This window comes from Phascolarctos cinereus, unplaced genomic scaffold (genome assembly GCF_003287225.1).
Source record: "Phascolarctos cinereus isolate Bilbo 61053 unplaced genomic scaffold, phaCin_HiC Scaffold_3;HRSCAF=262, whole genome shotgun sequence".
NCBI lineage: Eukaryota > Metazoa > Chordata > Mammalia > Diprotodontia > Phascolarctidae > Phascolarctos > Phascolarctos cinereus.
In genome coordinates this window covers 178,266,150-178,280,621 of record NW_027555736.1, presented here as the reverse complement: position 1 = coordinate 178,280,621, position 14,472 = coordinate 178,266,150, and the positions used below count along the sequence as shown (strand labels likewise).

Below are 14,472 nucleotides of genomic sequence, written 5' to 3'. Positions count from 1 at the left end.
TAGCTCAAATTCATTGTATGCTTTCCATATATTATTTTGTTTCATCTGTCTTTGCCTATGAGATCATTTATCCATATTTTCTACCAATTTTAATCTACTATTTTGTTTACAGCAACACTATTCAGTTTACACCTACTCAAATAGAGGCTATACGTGCTGGAATGCAGCCTGGATTGACTATGGTAAGAAAGTTACTGTTTAAGAATTTTCTTATATTGATCAAAAAAATAAGTGCTCTATTAAGATTATGGATGTTTTTTGTTTTTACATTGACTTAGTTTCCCAGTGTTTTGTTCCTCTTTCCCTTGTCCAAAGAGCCAGGCATTATAACAAAGAATTTTAAAAGGATTGAAAAGGTAGTTGAATAAAAGTAACCAACATTACAATCAAATCTGACAGTTGATAGAGTACCCCACACCTATGGTCTTTCATTCTGTAAGAAAGAGTGGGAAGTGCATTCTTAGTCCTCTTTTTTGGGACCGTTCTTGGTCAGTATAATTATGCAGCATTCAGTTTCAATTTCTTTTTTGTTCTTTCCATTTCTGTTGTTGTCATTGTGTGTTTTCTTGGTTTCGCATACTTCATTTGGCCTCAGTTCATATAGAGTTTTATTGTTGTTGTTGTGAATCACGTCTGATTCTTTGTGACCTTGTGGGCCATACTGTCCATGGGGTTTTCTTGGCAAAGATACAGGAGTGGTTTGCCATTTCATTGATTGGGGCAGCTTGGTAGCACAGTGGATAGAGGACCCGAGTTCAAACGTGGCCTCAGACACATAACACTCACTAGTGTGACTCTGGGCAAGTCACTTAACCCCAATTGCCTCACCAAAAACAAAACAAAAAATAACCACAAAAATACTCATTGATTTACAAAACCTTTGGAAGCAGGATGGTAGATTATGATCAATATTTCTTCATAAAGCAGGAAGAAGGAATGGAGAGAAACCAAATTTGTAGAAAGCTTGACAAGAGACCCAGTCAAGTCAGATCATCTTAGGAGCACTTAAGAATGAGACTGGAAGGAAAACAATAGATAAAAATAGATATCGATCAAGATTTCTGTAACATTCCAACTTTTTCATTAATAGTCTAACAGCCATATTTGCTTTGTAATATAGTCCCCAGTGCATTGTGTGATGAACTAGAAATGCCACAACTAGAAGTGGCATGACAAAAATGAAGACAGTAAGAGCAGCTTGACTAGACCGGAGGTACAAAGAGGAAATTGATGTTGCTTCATGACACAGTTTTGAGATATTGGTTCCTGAATTCTCCTGAGGAAATGAAAATGCCAAATGCCTAGAAGAAAATCCAAGACCTAACAACAACAAAAAAGAAGCCAAAAAATATCAGTGATTACCAACTTTCTTTAAAGTTTTTTTTTTAATGAGAAGCAATGTGGTGCCATGAAAAGTACAGTGATTTGGTATTGAAACCTGGATTTAAATCATGCCTGTGCCACATATTGACTTTGTGAACTTGGGCAAGTCAGTTAATCTATCTACACCTCTATTTTCTCATCTGTAAAATGAGAAGACTCTACTAAAAGGCCTCCTGAGATTCCTTCTACCTCTAAATTCATGATCGTTGAGGACATCTGAATGAAGGTATGAAAAGGGCACAAGAAGGCTTTCAGAAGCAGTGTATCATAGCGTATCACAACACTGTGGTCACATAATTGACTAAACATTGAGAATACAAGATTTCATTGTGCTTATTTGTTGATTATAAAAAACAAAGACAAACCTGATTGATTTGATAAACCAAAATGTTCTTTTAAAGGCATTCTACCATCAAGGTGCCTTCTATGTGTATGTTAAATCATGCAAGATTGCTTGGAAGAGCCCCTGGGAGCCAAAATGTTGGCGTAAGCAGTAAGCCTCTCTCACTCTCCCTTATTAACCTCTAAAAACCCAGAAAATATTGCTCCCCAGGAGAAAACCTGGAACAGCAGAGACAGCAGAAAGACAGGGTGCAGCAGACTTTTAGCCTGAGAGGCTTGGGGGATTAACTGGAAAGGTCCCTCTTGCTCTGGTGGAAGGGCAGCAGTTTAGGATGGGAGGTGTTGTGGCAAGCCCCACTTTAGCAAACCAGTGGGAGATCCTGAGCCCCAGGGTGTTGGAGCAGGCAAGTGCCAACACCAGGATACCCCCCAAGTGCTTTGACACAGCCATCTGAAACCTCTAAGGGAAGTATGAACTGGTCTCAAGCCCAGAAAGCTGCCTTGGTTTTTTTATGTTTGTTTGTTTTGGGTTTTTTTGCTTTTTGGTGAGGCAGTCGAGGTTAAGTGATTTGCCCATTGTCACACAGCTAGTAGGTGTCAGGTGTCTGAAGTTGGATTTGAACTCAGGTCCTCCTGACTCCAAGGCTGGAGCTCTATCACACTGCACTATCTAGCTGCCCCACCAAAAAGCCTTCTTGGAAGAGCTCAAGAAGGATTTTAAAAGTCAGATAAGAGAAGTAGAAGAAAAATTGGGAAAAGAGATGAGAGGTATGTGCAAGAGAGTCAACAGCTTGGAAAAGGAAGGAGAAAAATTGACTGTAGAAAACAGTTCCTTAAAAAACACAATTGGGTAAATGGGAAAAAAGTACGCTTAAGAAAACAACTCCTTAAAAAGTAGGATTGGCCATGACAAAACAGGAAAATGATAAATGTTGGAGATGTGGGAAAATTGGAACACTAATGTATTATTGGTGGAGTTGTGAAATGATCCAATCATTTTGGAGAACAATTTGGAACTATGCCCAAAGGGCTATAAAAATGGGCATACCCTTTGACCCACTTCTAGGGCAATATGCCAGAGAGATCATACAAATGGGAAGAGGACTCACATGTACAAAAATATTCATAGCAGCTCTTTTTGTCATGGCAAAGAATTGGAAATTGAGAGGATGCCCATCAGTTGGGGAATGGCTGAACAAGGTGTGGTATATGAATGTAAAGGAATACTATTGTGCTATAAGAAATGATGAACAGGCTGACTTCAGAAAAACCTGGAAAGACTTGTGTGGTCTGATGCTGAGTGAAGTGAGCAGAACCAGGAGAACATTGTACACAATAACAGCCACGTTGCATGATGACTAATATTGATAAATCTAACCCTTCTCGGCAATACAAGAATCTAAGACATCTCCAGAGGCCTCATGATGGAAAATGCTATCCACAAAGGAAAAAGAACTATGGAGTTTGGATGCAGATTGAAGCATACTATTTGCTATATTTATTTCTTCTGTTGTGTTTTGTTTCCTCTTTCTGGTGGTTCCTCCTATTGTTTCTAATTCTTACTTACAACATCAATAATGTGAAAATATGTTTAATAGAAATGTGTATGTATAGTCTATATCAGATCGCATGCCATCTTGGGGAGGGAGGTAAGGAGGAAGGGGGAGAAAAATTTGAAACTCAAAAGCTTATAGAAGTGATTGTTGATAATTCGAAATTAATTTTTAAAAAGTAGAATTGGCCAAATGTAAAAGGAGGCACAAAAAGCTAAATGAAGAAAGCAATTCATTAAAAATTAGAATTGGTCGGGGCAGCTAGGTGGCACAGTGCATAGAGCTCCAGCCTTGGAGTCAGGAGGACCTGAGTTCAAATGTGACCTCAGACACTTGACACTTAACTAGCTGTGTGACCCTGGGCAAGTCACTTAACCCCAATTGCCTCACCCCCCCCAAAAAAAAGGGAAAAAAATTAGAATTGGTCAAGTGGAAGCTAATGTCTCTATGAGAAATCAACAATCAGTCAAACAAAATCAAGAGAATGAAAAAAATAGAAGAAAACATAAAATACCTCATTGGAAAAACAGCTGACCTGGAAAATAGATCCAGGAGAGATAATTTGTCTGCCTGAAAGCCATGATCAAAATAAGAGCCTGGACAGCATCTTTCAAGAAATCATCAAGGAAAACTGCCCTGAGGTTCTAGAACCAGAGGGTAAAATAGAAATTGAATGAGTCCACCAGTCGCCACCTGAAAGAGATCCCAAATTGAAAACACCAAGGAATATCATAGCCAAATTCCAGAATTATCAGGTCAAGGAGAAAATACTGCAAGTAGCCCGAAAGAAACAATTTAAATATCATGGAACCACAGTCAGGATTACGCAGGACCTTGCAGTTTCTACATTAAAAGATCAGAGGGCTTGGAATATGATATTCTGTGAGGCAGAGGAGCTTGGATTACAACCAATGATCAACTATTTAGCAAAATCGAGCATAATCTTTCAGGGGAGGAGGTGGACATTGAATGGAATAGGGAACTTCCAGATCTTTCTGATGAAAAGAACAGAGCTCAACAGAAAATTTGATCTTCAGATACCAGACTCAAGAGAGGCATAAAAAGGTAAACAGGAAAGGAGGAAAAAAAAATCAAAACATGTTATTCAGTAAGGGCAAACTTTTTACCTCCCTATGTGGGAAGATGATACTTGTAACTCTTGAGAATTGTATCTTTATTATGACATTTAGGAGGAGTATACATAGAGGCATGGGTATAAGCTGACTTTGATATGGTGATAAAAAAAATTTAAGTGGTAAAAAGGGATTGTACTGGGAGAAGAGGAAAGGAGGAGGCAGAAAAGGGTAAATTACATCACATGAAGAGGTGCAAAGACCTATTATGCTAGGAGGAGAGAAGTGAGGGAAATGAGCATTGTTTGAACCTTACTGTCATCAGATTTGGCTCAGAGGGAATAATATACTTAGGTACAGAAATATAACTTGCCCTATAGGAAGTAGGAGGGGATAGGGGAAAGAAAAGGGAAGGGGTAGATAGTAGGGAGGGAAAGAAAAAGGAGGGGGCGGATAGAAACTCGAGCAGATTGAGGAAGGCAGTGGTCAAAAGCAAAATTCTAGTGAGGAGGGAAAGGGAGAAAGGAAAGAGACAAACATAAATGGGGAAATAGGATGGAGAGAAAGACACAGATAGTAATCATAACTGTGAATGCTAATGGGATGAACTCTCCCATGAAATAGAAGTGGATAGCAGAGTGGATTAAAAACCATAATCCTACAATATGTTGTTTACAGGAAACACATTGAAGCAGAGTGATACACAGAGTAAAGGTAAAAGACTGGAATAGACTGTATTATGCTTCAGCTGAAGTAAAAAAGCAGGGATAACAATCCTGATCTCAGACAAAGCAAAAGCGAAAAATATAGCTAATTAAAAGAAATAAGGAGGAAGACTACGTTCTGCTAAAAGATACCATAGACAATAAAGTAATATCATTACTAAACATATATGCAACAAGTGGTATAGCATCCAGATTCTTAGAGAAGAAATTAAGGGAGTTACAGGAAGAAATTGACAGTAAAACCATACTAATGGGCGACTTCAATCTCCCCCTCTCAGAACTAGATAAATCTGAGTACAAAATAAACAAGAAAGAGGTTTAGGTGAATAGAATTTTAGAAAAGTTAGCTATGTTAGAACTCTGGAGAAAATTGAATGAGGATAGAAAGGAATATACTTTTTTCTCAGCAGTACATGGCGCCTACACAAAAATTGACCGTATATTAGGGCATAAAAACCTAACAATCTAGTGCAGAAAGGCAGAAATATTAAATGCATCCTTTTGAGATCATGATGAAATAAAAATTACATGTAATAAAGGACCATGGGAAGACAGACTAAAAATTAATTGGAAACTAAATAATCTAATCCTAAAGAATAAGTGAGTCAAACAACAAATCATAGAAATAATCAATAACTTCATCCAAGGGAATGACAGTAGTGAGACAACATACCAAAACTTATGGGATGCAGCGAAAATGGTTCTTAGGGGAAGTTTTATATCTCTAAATGCTTACATAAATAAAATAGAGAAGGAGGAGATCGATGAATTGGGCATGCAACTAAAAAAGGCAAAGAAAGAACAAATTTAAAATCCCCAATTAAATACCAATTAAGAAAATTGAAATTAAGAAAACTGTTGAACTAATAAAACTAAGAGCTGGTTTTATGAAAAATAAACCAATAAAATAGATAAACCTTTGGTTAATTTGATTTTAAAAAAGAAGAAAACCAAACTTCCAGTATCAAAAATGAAAAGAGTGAAGTTAGCACCAATGAAGAGAAAATTAAAACAATAATTAGGAGCTATTTTGCCCAACTGTATGCCAATAAATTTGGCAATCTTAGTGAAATGGATGAATATTTACACAAAATATAAATTGCCCAGATTAACAGATGAGGAAATAAAATATTTAAATAATCCCATTTCAGAAAAAGAAATTGAGCAAACTATCAATGAACTCCCTAAGAAAAAATCTTCAGGGCCAGATGGATTTACAAGTGAATTCTATCAAACATTTAAAGAACAATTAATTCCAATACTATATAAATTATTTGGGAAAATAGGCAAAGAAGGAGTCCTACCAGATTCCTTTTATGATACTAATATGGTGTTTTTACCTAAACCAGGAAGAGTCAAAACAAAGAAAGAAAATTACAGACCAATTTCCTTAATGAATATAGATGCAAAAAAATTTAAATAAAATATTAGCAAAGAGATTACAACAACTTATTTCAAGGTTAATATACTATGACCAGGTGGGAGTTATACCAGTAATTCAGGGCTGATTCAGTATTAGGAAAACTATCAGCATAATTGACTATATCAACAACAAAACTAACAGAAATCATGATTATCTCAATAGATTCAGAAAAAGCATTTGACAAAATACAACACCCATTCCTATTAAAAACACTAGAGAGCATAGGAATAAGTGGAGTCTTCCTTAAAATGATAAGTAGCATCTATCTAAAGCCATCAGCAAGCATTATAAGTAATGAGGATAAACTAGGAGCATTTCCAATAAGATGGGGGGGGGGTTAAACAAGGATGTATATTATCACTACTGTTATTCAGTATTGTACTAGAAATATTAGCTTAAGAGAAGAAAAAGAAATTGAAGGAATTAGAATAGGCAAAGAAGGAACAAAGCTATCACATTTCTGTATGTTACTAACCAAGCCCAACAGCAAGAGATAGAAGGAGAAATTCCATTTGAAGTTACTGTAGACATAAAATATTTGGGAGTCTACCTCCCCAGACAAACTTAGGAACTGTATGAACACAATTACAAAACACTTTTCAAACAAACAAAGTCAGAAAATTTGGAACTCAAAACATGGAAGTGAATGTTGGGAGCTAACAATAAATTTTTAAAAAGGTTGTTTGGAAGAAGTAAAAACAGATGTCTTTATTGTATATACCCTCTAATTATTAATATCAAGTTAAGATTGAAACAGAAGGGTGTATGCTTACCTAAGGTGTTAAAAACCAAAAACCATGCAGGAAAAAAGGCCATAAAAGCTACCACCAAAAAGATGTACGGCTAGAGAAGGCTGAGCATGTATGGAGGGTGAGTAGTAACCACATTGTTCTTGACCTTTTTACAGCATCTGGCATGTTAGCCATCCTCTTCTGTTTTTTTTTTTTTAAATACTCTGGCTTCATTAGGTGTTGTTTGTTTTTCTTTTTCTCTTTTTGCTTTTTGGTGAGGCAGTCGGGGTTAAGTGACTGGCTCAGGGTCACACAGCTAGTAAGTGTCAGGTGTCTGAGGCTGGATTTGAACTCAGGTCCTTCTGACTCCAAGGCCAGAGCTCTAGCCACTGTACCACTTAGCTGCCCCCATCCTCTTCTGTTTCCTCTCTCCTCTCTGGGTTTTCGTGTTACTGTTCTGTAGTTTCCCTTCCTACATTTTGATCCATTCTTTTCAGTCTTCTTTGCTGGATCATCATCCATGACACATTCCCTAATGGTGGGTATACGCTAGGCCCTTTTTTCTCTCTAAAGTTACTTATTTGAAGACCACGTCAGCTTCCATGGCTTTAATTATCATTTCTATGCAAATGATTGCTAGGTCTGCATACCCAACCTGCCTTTGTCTCCCAGACTCTGCTGTTGTTTCACTAGCTGCCTATTAGGTATTTTAAACTGTATGTCAAACTGGCATTTCTTGTGTTTTTGTTTTTTGCTTTTTGACGAGGCAGTAGGGGTTAAGTGACTTGCCCAGGGTCCCACAGGTAATAAGTGTCAAGTGTCTCTGAGTCCGGATTTGAACACAGATCAAAATGGCATTTCTTAACAGAACTTATTATCATTCCCCACAAACCTACCTTCTTCTAAACTTCCCTATTTCTGTCAAGGCTATGCTCATCTTTCTAGTCACTCAGGTTCATAGCCATGACATCATCTTTGACACCATGCTCTCGCTCACTCCACATAACTAGTCAGTTGCTAAATCTGGTCATTTCTACATCCACATTACATGTATCGATCTACTTCTCCCTACTCACATGGCCACTATTCTGTTTTAAGCCTGCATTACCTCTTGTCTTAACTATTCTAATAGCCTCCTAATTGTTTCCTCACAGCCATCTTTCTTCCATATCCATAGATGCCGTTGTGATTTTTCCTGAAGTACAGGTCTGATCATGTCATCCTATATACTCCAGTGGCTCCCTGTTACCTGTAAGATCTTATATAAATTCCTCTGGCATTTATCTGGCTCTATCCTACATTTCCACCTTTATTACACATGACTCTCTTCTTGGAATCCCTAATTTCCTTAAGCATTTGGTTCAAGAACTGTCTTTTACATAAGGCTTTTCCTGGTCCTGTCCCATTCACCTCTTCCATCTGGGAGTGTCTCTTCCCTCCACAGTTATCTCATACGTGTATGTATTTTGTATGAACCTAGGTGTGTTGTTTTCTCCTTTTGTATATACTCATATCTGTGTTGTCTTCTCTTCCTTTCAAGCCCCTTAGTTTCTGGAGCATAGTAGTTGCTTAATAAGTGTTTGTTGATTAATAACCAGTGAATAGTCTGCGTGTTCCATTTGTATTCATTCCATGTTAAGAAATCTAGAGTAAAGCCCCTAGCATATTGGACCAACACCACCTACCTCCTATTGGAGGATTTACTAAAGGACATAACCAGGAGTCTCTCAGTATGAAAATGTATAGATGGACTTCATTCTGTACTATTGGACAAAGTACCCTCATTGATGAACTCATAGAACTTTCCTGTATACTACAGTACACAAAGATGAAGGTAGATAGTCTCTGCTGTCAGTGAGATAAGTCATAAATTTCTAAGAGTATAGATTAAAAGGTGGAAAGGAATTTTCAGGTCATCTAAGCCAAAATTTAGGCCTGGAGAGGTTGAATGATCTAAGATACTAAGTGTCAGAACCACGTTTTGAATCTCAGTCTTCTGACTCTTTCCACTGTACCATGATGTTGCACTTTAGAGAAGGGTTAAAATCTTGACACAAATAATGAGAATGCAAGTTTAGAGTATGATAATTGCAAATTGAGTAACAAAAAATAGGTAAATAGGGAATCATTTTTAGCTAAAATAGGGAGGGGGGGAAGTTAATGAAAGTTTTTTTTTCAAACAATACTATAATGGTATTTTTCTGAACCTCAAATATCACCCCTTTACCATTGTTCTCTACTCTGTAATTTTGGGGATGGAGGGAATGGATCATGTGTGAGGAAATATTTATTTCAGGAATCTGTGATATTGTCAGTATGGATATGTGTTACATCCATGCAGATATCGTACATTCTCTCCCACCCACCCCTACCTTTCTGTAACTTAGTAAATAGACTTAGCCCGACTGTTCCTTAGATAGCATACATGCCGTCTGTCAGTGTGCCTCATGTGCAAAGCCTTTTCACCTTAAATAAGACCTTCCAGAACTTGCAGTCTGGAATAGCATTAGAGAACCAAGGTCACTTCTGTACTGCAATGAAATAGGACTTAGTAGGAGCAATTAATTAGGTTTGCATTATGACTATGTGCTAGAAAAATGAAGAAATAAATACAAGGCAAAACTTAGCAGCCTGTAAGCTTAATAAGACTGGTATTTCAAGAACATTGATTAATAGATAAATTATGCAAAGATTACATTAGAAAGACAGCATAATTTAAAAATATAAGATGATTTTTTACTGTAGTTAAAAAATAACCAATGTAAAAATTACTTATATTTAATTAGGTCTTTTGGGGGACAAATCTATTGAACTGCCAGATTTATAATAATTATAATGTTGGTACAAGAATATCAGCCCCTTTGGAGAGGAGTCTCCTTTCGGATCAATATTTCTTACTTGTCAGCTGCAAAAATGACTGGAAAATTATATGTTTTATAAATGTAATCAACACAGAAAAACTGAAAAAGCCCTCTAGGTATGGTAGCTTTTTTATTTTAACCATGTAGGATTTATAGTCAGTATGTTGTGTTCTTAATTAATATTTAAACTTGATGAATCAGTAAGAATAACTTTCCAATAAAAGCAGTATTGCCATCTGTGTATTTCCATATAACTGTTCACACACTACCAACTTATACTTCACCTTGTTTGATCTTAATAGGCTTTTACTTAGAATATGATTCTAATTATGAGTCTTTGATTCTTTTTTGGGGGGGTGAGAGAGTTGTCACTGTTTTTCATGGTCCTTTTTTTGTCAGTTACTTTTCAGGACCAAATATGTACTCACAGACTCATGTAAATGTTTATTTTTTTACCAAGCCCAATTTTAAAAAAAGTATTCTACCATTTGAGTAGTGTTTTTTTGATGGCAGCCTTACAATTTAGAATTATCTGAGCATATCTATATAATTGCAACTTTGACTGATGGAACATTACCTTTTGCCTTACAAATAATTCAGGAATAGCTAGGAAACATAAAAAGTAGGATCATAATATCCTGTTTTACCTTGATACTTTGTTCTTTTAGAGCCTTTTAACTTTGTAATCACTTAAGAATTTGCTTTGCATGCTCATTTTATTTTGTAGGTTGTGGGACCACCTGGTACAGGTAAAACTGATGTTGCTGTCCAAATCATATCCAATCTGTACCACAACTTCCCAGAACAGAGGACTCTAATTGTTACCCATTCAAATCAGGTAAATGGCCCTGGAGGGCCCATTTAGTCTTTCTTTTCCACCTCTGCTATTGTACTAGCCAACTCATGTTTCTTTCCCAAGTGCCTGAAATGGCCAGTAAATTTGTTATTGTTGTAAACTCATCTGGTACGTTAACTTTATAGTTACAAAGGGAATTGCATGTAACATATCATCTGATCCTCACAGTAACCCTCTTGAAATTTAGAGTAATACAAAGGATAATATTCCTATTTTGAATATGCAGAAACTGAGGCTCAGAGAAGTGAAATGACTTGTCCGTCATGTCAGTGTAAAAGCACTAGAACCTGGAATTTGAATCCTTTGTCTACCTCCATATTCTCTTACATTGTACACTATATGGAGAGTTTTGTTTTTTTTAAATTCACATTGATATCAAGAATAGTAGTCAGCATCAGATATACTAATGCTAAGGAAATCAAGAGAAATCTCCAACAGATGTGAATAAATTTCTATCCTAAGGAAAAAAATGTTAGGAGAGACTTAACGGAAAAAGTATTACATATTTGGATTGTTGGCATTCCTCTTACTTCTTTCATACCAAAGCTAAAGCTTCATAGTGAGGTTGGAGGAGCAGGTGGACTTTGGTGCACCATTTTTCTTTTTTTAGAAGGAGATAGTTAAGTTATTAAATTTATCAACTCTGTATAGAAATCTAAGTCTGCAAGGTAACAGTGATTATTTTCATTACTTCATTTTTGCATTGTATTTGGACTGGCAATGAAGGTAGAAAACATGAAAAGTATATGATGAAAAGTTAATGTTTTGTGAAGTTATCATTATAGTTAAGACAAACTTCTTTCAGTAGAGCAGCCTAAAAGTGATATTTTCCACTGTATTTGCATTGTGGAGGGGAGGGGTCAGTGTGAATTTGTTAGAACCCTGTTTATAAGTCGTTGCAAACAGAACTTGAGACCCTAAAGCACTTTATAAACTTCGCAGTGATTACAGCTCTTTCTTTTTATGAATCAGTTTAAGAAAGTGGCAGCTTTTAAATAACATAGTATGGCATAGTTCGTGATAGTGTCATAATAATAATAGTTGATGTCTGTGTAGCTCCTTAAGGTTTACAAAATGCTTTGCCTACATTATGTCATTTGATCCCCCCCACAACCGCTTGAAGTGGATACTCTAGGTATTATCAGCATTTTATAAATGAAGCCACTGAGGCTCAGTGACATCAAGTGACTTGCCTAGGGTCCCATAGCTAGCTCATAACTGTCCAAAGGCAGGATTCAAATTTGTCTTGATTCCCAACCTATGGTACTTGTCTTTGTCCTATGAAGAATTTTAGTGGCGGAATGGGATGAGTATGGCCAAGTATTCTAGATTATCTTTTTTACTTTACCTCTCACTTATGTAGCTCTGTTGTTGTCTACCATCTACATAATTTAGATCATATGCTCCCTGGAAGAATCCTGCCCCAAACTAGACAAACTTCACTAGCTCTCTGCATCTTATAGAAATGCTAATTGAATAAAACAGAACTCGATGTGATTGTTCATTTTTTTTTGGAATTTATTATTATTAGAAGCAGAAGTTTAATGGGAAGGTGATTTCAGAAAGTAGAAATTATTCTATTTGTTTTAAATACTATGAAGTGCCTAATTTAAGGTTTGTATTACTATTCACTTTAGTTTTAATTTCTTCCCAAATAGCATCATCATTCTTTTCTAGCCTGATGAACTGTAAATCATAATATCTGGAAAAGCGTTACTTATCTTTCTTGATCTTTAGGCCCTGAACCAGTTGTTTGAGAAAATCATGGCTTTAGACATTGATGAGCGCCACCTCCTTCGTCTTGGTCATGGAGAGGAGGAACTGGAAACAGAAAAAGATTTCAGCAGGTAAGTAAATGAATTGGGTTTCAGAATGGCTTTTTACAGCATGAGTATTTTATTTTACCTTTTCTTCTTTATTAAAGAAACTCCAAGGGAAAAGAGGGATTAATTAATTGACTTTCTTGTGAAAGCATTTTAGCAAAAATGTACTAGAAAAAACATATTGACTGGGAGCCAGGAAATCTTTTTATTCTGACTTTGCCCCTTTGTTAGTCTGGGCAAGATGCCATCTGCCATTGTTTCTTTAGACTCATACAGTTGGAAGAGTTGGCATGTGGTGTTTGTTTTGTTGTTTGAATGTTCCAAATTGTCATTTGTGTATTTTCTTTGATCATTGAAATTTCCCCAGCCTTTAAAACGATGTAATTTCTTGTTCACTTGTTTCATCCAGATACTTGATTCCTTCATGCATGCTAGGTATAGTTTTGAATGTTTTGCTGAAGAGTTGATTTTTAAAATAAAATGCAGATTGAAGATTAAAATCATGAATGTTTTATAGTTTTGAATCTCTCCTAATTATTAATTTTATCATAACTTGACTTACAATTAATATTACATTGCAAATTGACTAAATTTTTATGAAATGAATTCATTTTGCTTTGGGGCAGGATTTTTTAATTCTATTATTTAAAGTCATTTCTAGGACATTATTTCAGACAATGACCCAATAGCTATATGTACTTAATATAACATATTAATATACTTAACTTTTGGATATTTTAACTGGCCTTTGACCACGGTCAAATTGGAATATTGGATTATCATGTGGCATCATTTTAAGTTTATAGATTATGGGACTTTGTGGATATTTGGAACCTTGAAGGGGATTTTGGCTAAAACAAGAGACTAAGGAATGTGGGGCTTGAGTTATAATTCTGGCTCAGCAGTGGTGCTGTGTGACTTCTTTCCATACTTGTTTACTTATAATAAAGCTAATTTTCTGAAATGGGCATTTCTCCAAAACCTAATAATACCGAGTCAACTGAACATAAAGGTACTATTTAAATGCCTAATACTATAATTATAATGTTGCATTAAAATTAGTAGTTTGAAAGAATATTTTAATAAAAATAGAAGTAGAATGTTTTCAAATTATTTTAGGGTTGACTTTCTAGAGAAATGAATTTGATTAAGTACTTTGGTATTTAACACACTTAATTCTTTAGGAAGATACTCTTACATAGAAAATAAATATTAATAATCGCAGTTGAAGTTACTTTTCATTAAATGACTTAATAGTATCTGTTAGGAATTATATTGAAAATACCCTCTTGCTATTCTGTAATATTTTGTACTTTATTATTCTGTAATTTGTACTTTTCTTCACCAGAAAAATCATAAAGCACCTTAGAAATATTACCAGTTTCTTATACAATATTGTGAAATAAATAACATTCCTTTCCTCTTTCCCCCCCAAATGCTATTGTAGAAGATTTGAGACACAGAAATAAGTGAAATATTAATATGCCTTGTTTGTCACAAGGATAATTATCTGTAGAAATAATGTGCTTAGGTAACTATACTTTTCCAATATATGTAGTTGAATGTCATATTCTGTTGTATTTTTTAAAATATAATTTCTTCTTTTTCACAGTTATTTTTCCTCTTAAATTGGGGAAAAGGGAGAAATTTATGTAGGTAGTCACTAGAATCTACACATTCCTCATTCCTACTGCTGACCCCT

General features: G+C 35.6%; 1 protein-coding gene across 1 annotated transcript in view; it reads left to right on the top strand.

Annotated features, from left to right (window-relative positions):
- Positions 1–14,472, top strand: part of AQR (aquarius intron-binding spliceosomal factor) — a 106,529-nt gene that overhangs the window by 62,737 nt on the left and 29,320 nt on the right. The window contains exons 22-24 of the mRNA XM_020994828.2: positions 113–182; positions 10,819–10,929; positions 12,685–12,794. Coding sequence (XP_020850487.1) covers positions 113–182; positions 10,819–10,929; positions 12,685–12,794 — 291 coding nt within the window. The remainder of the gene's footprint in view (positions 1–112; positions 183–10,818; positions 10,930–12,684; positions 12,795–14,472) is intronic.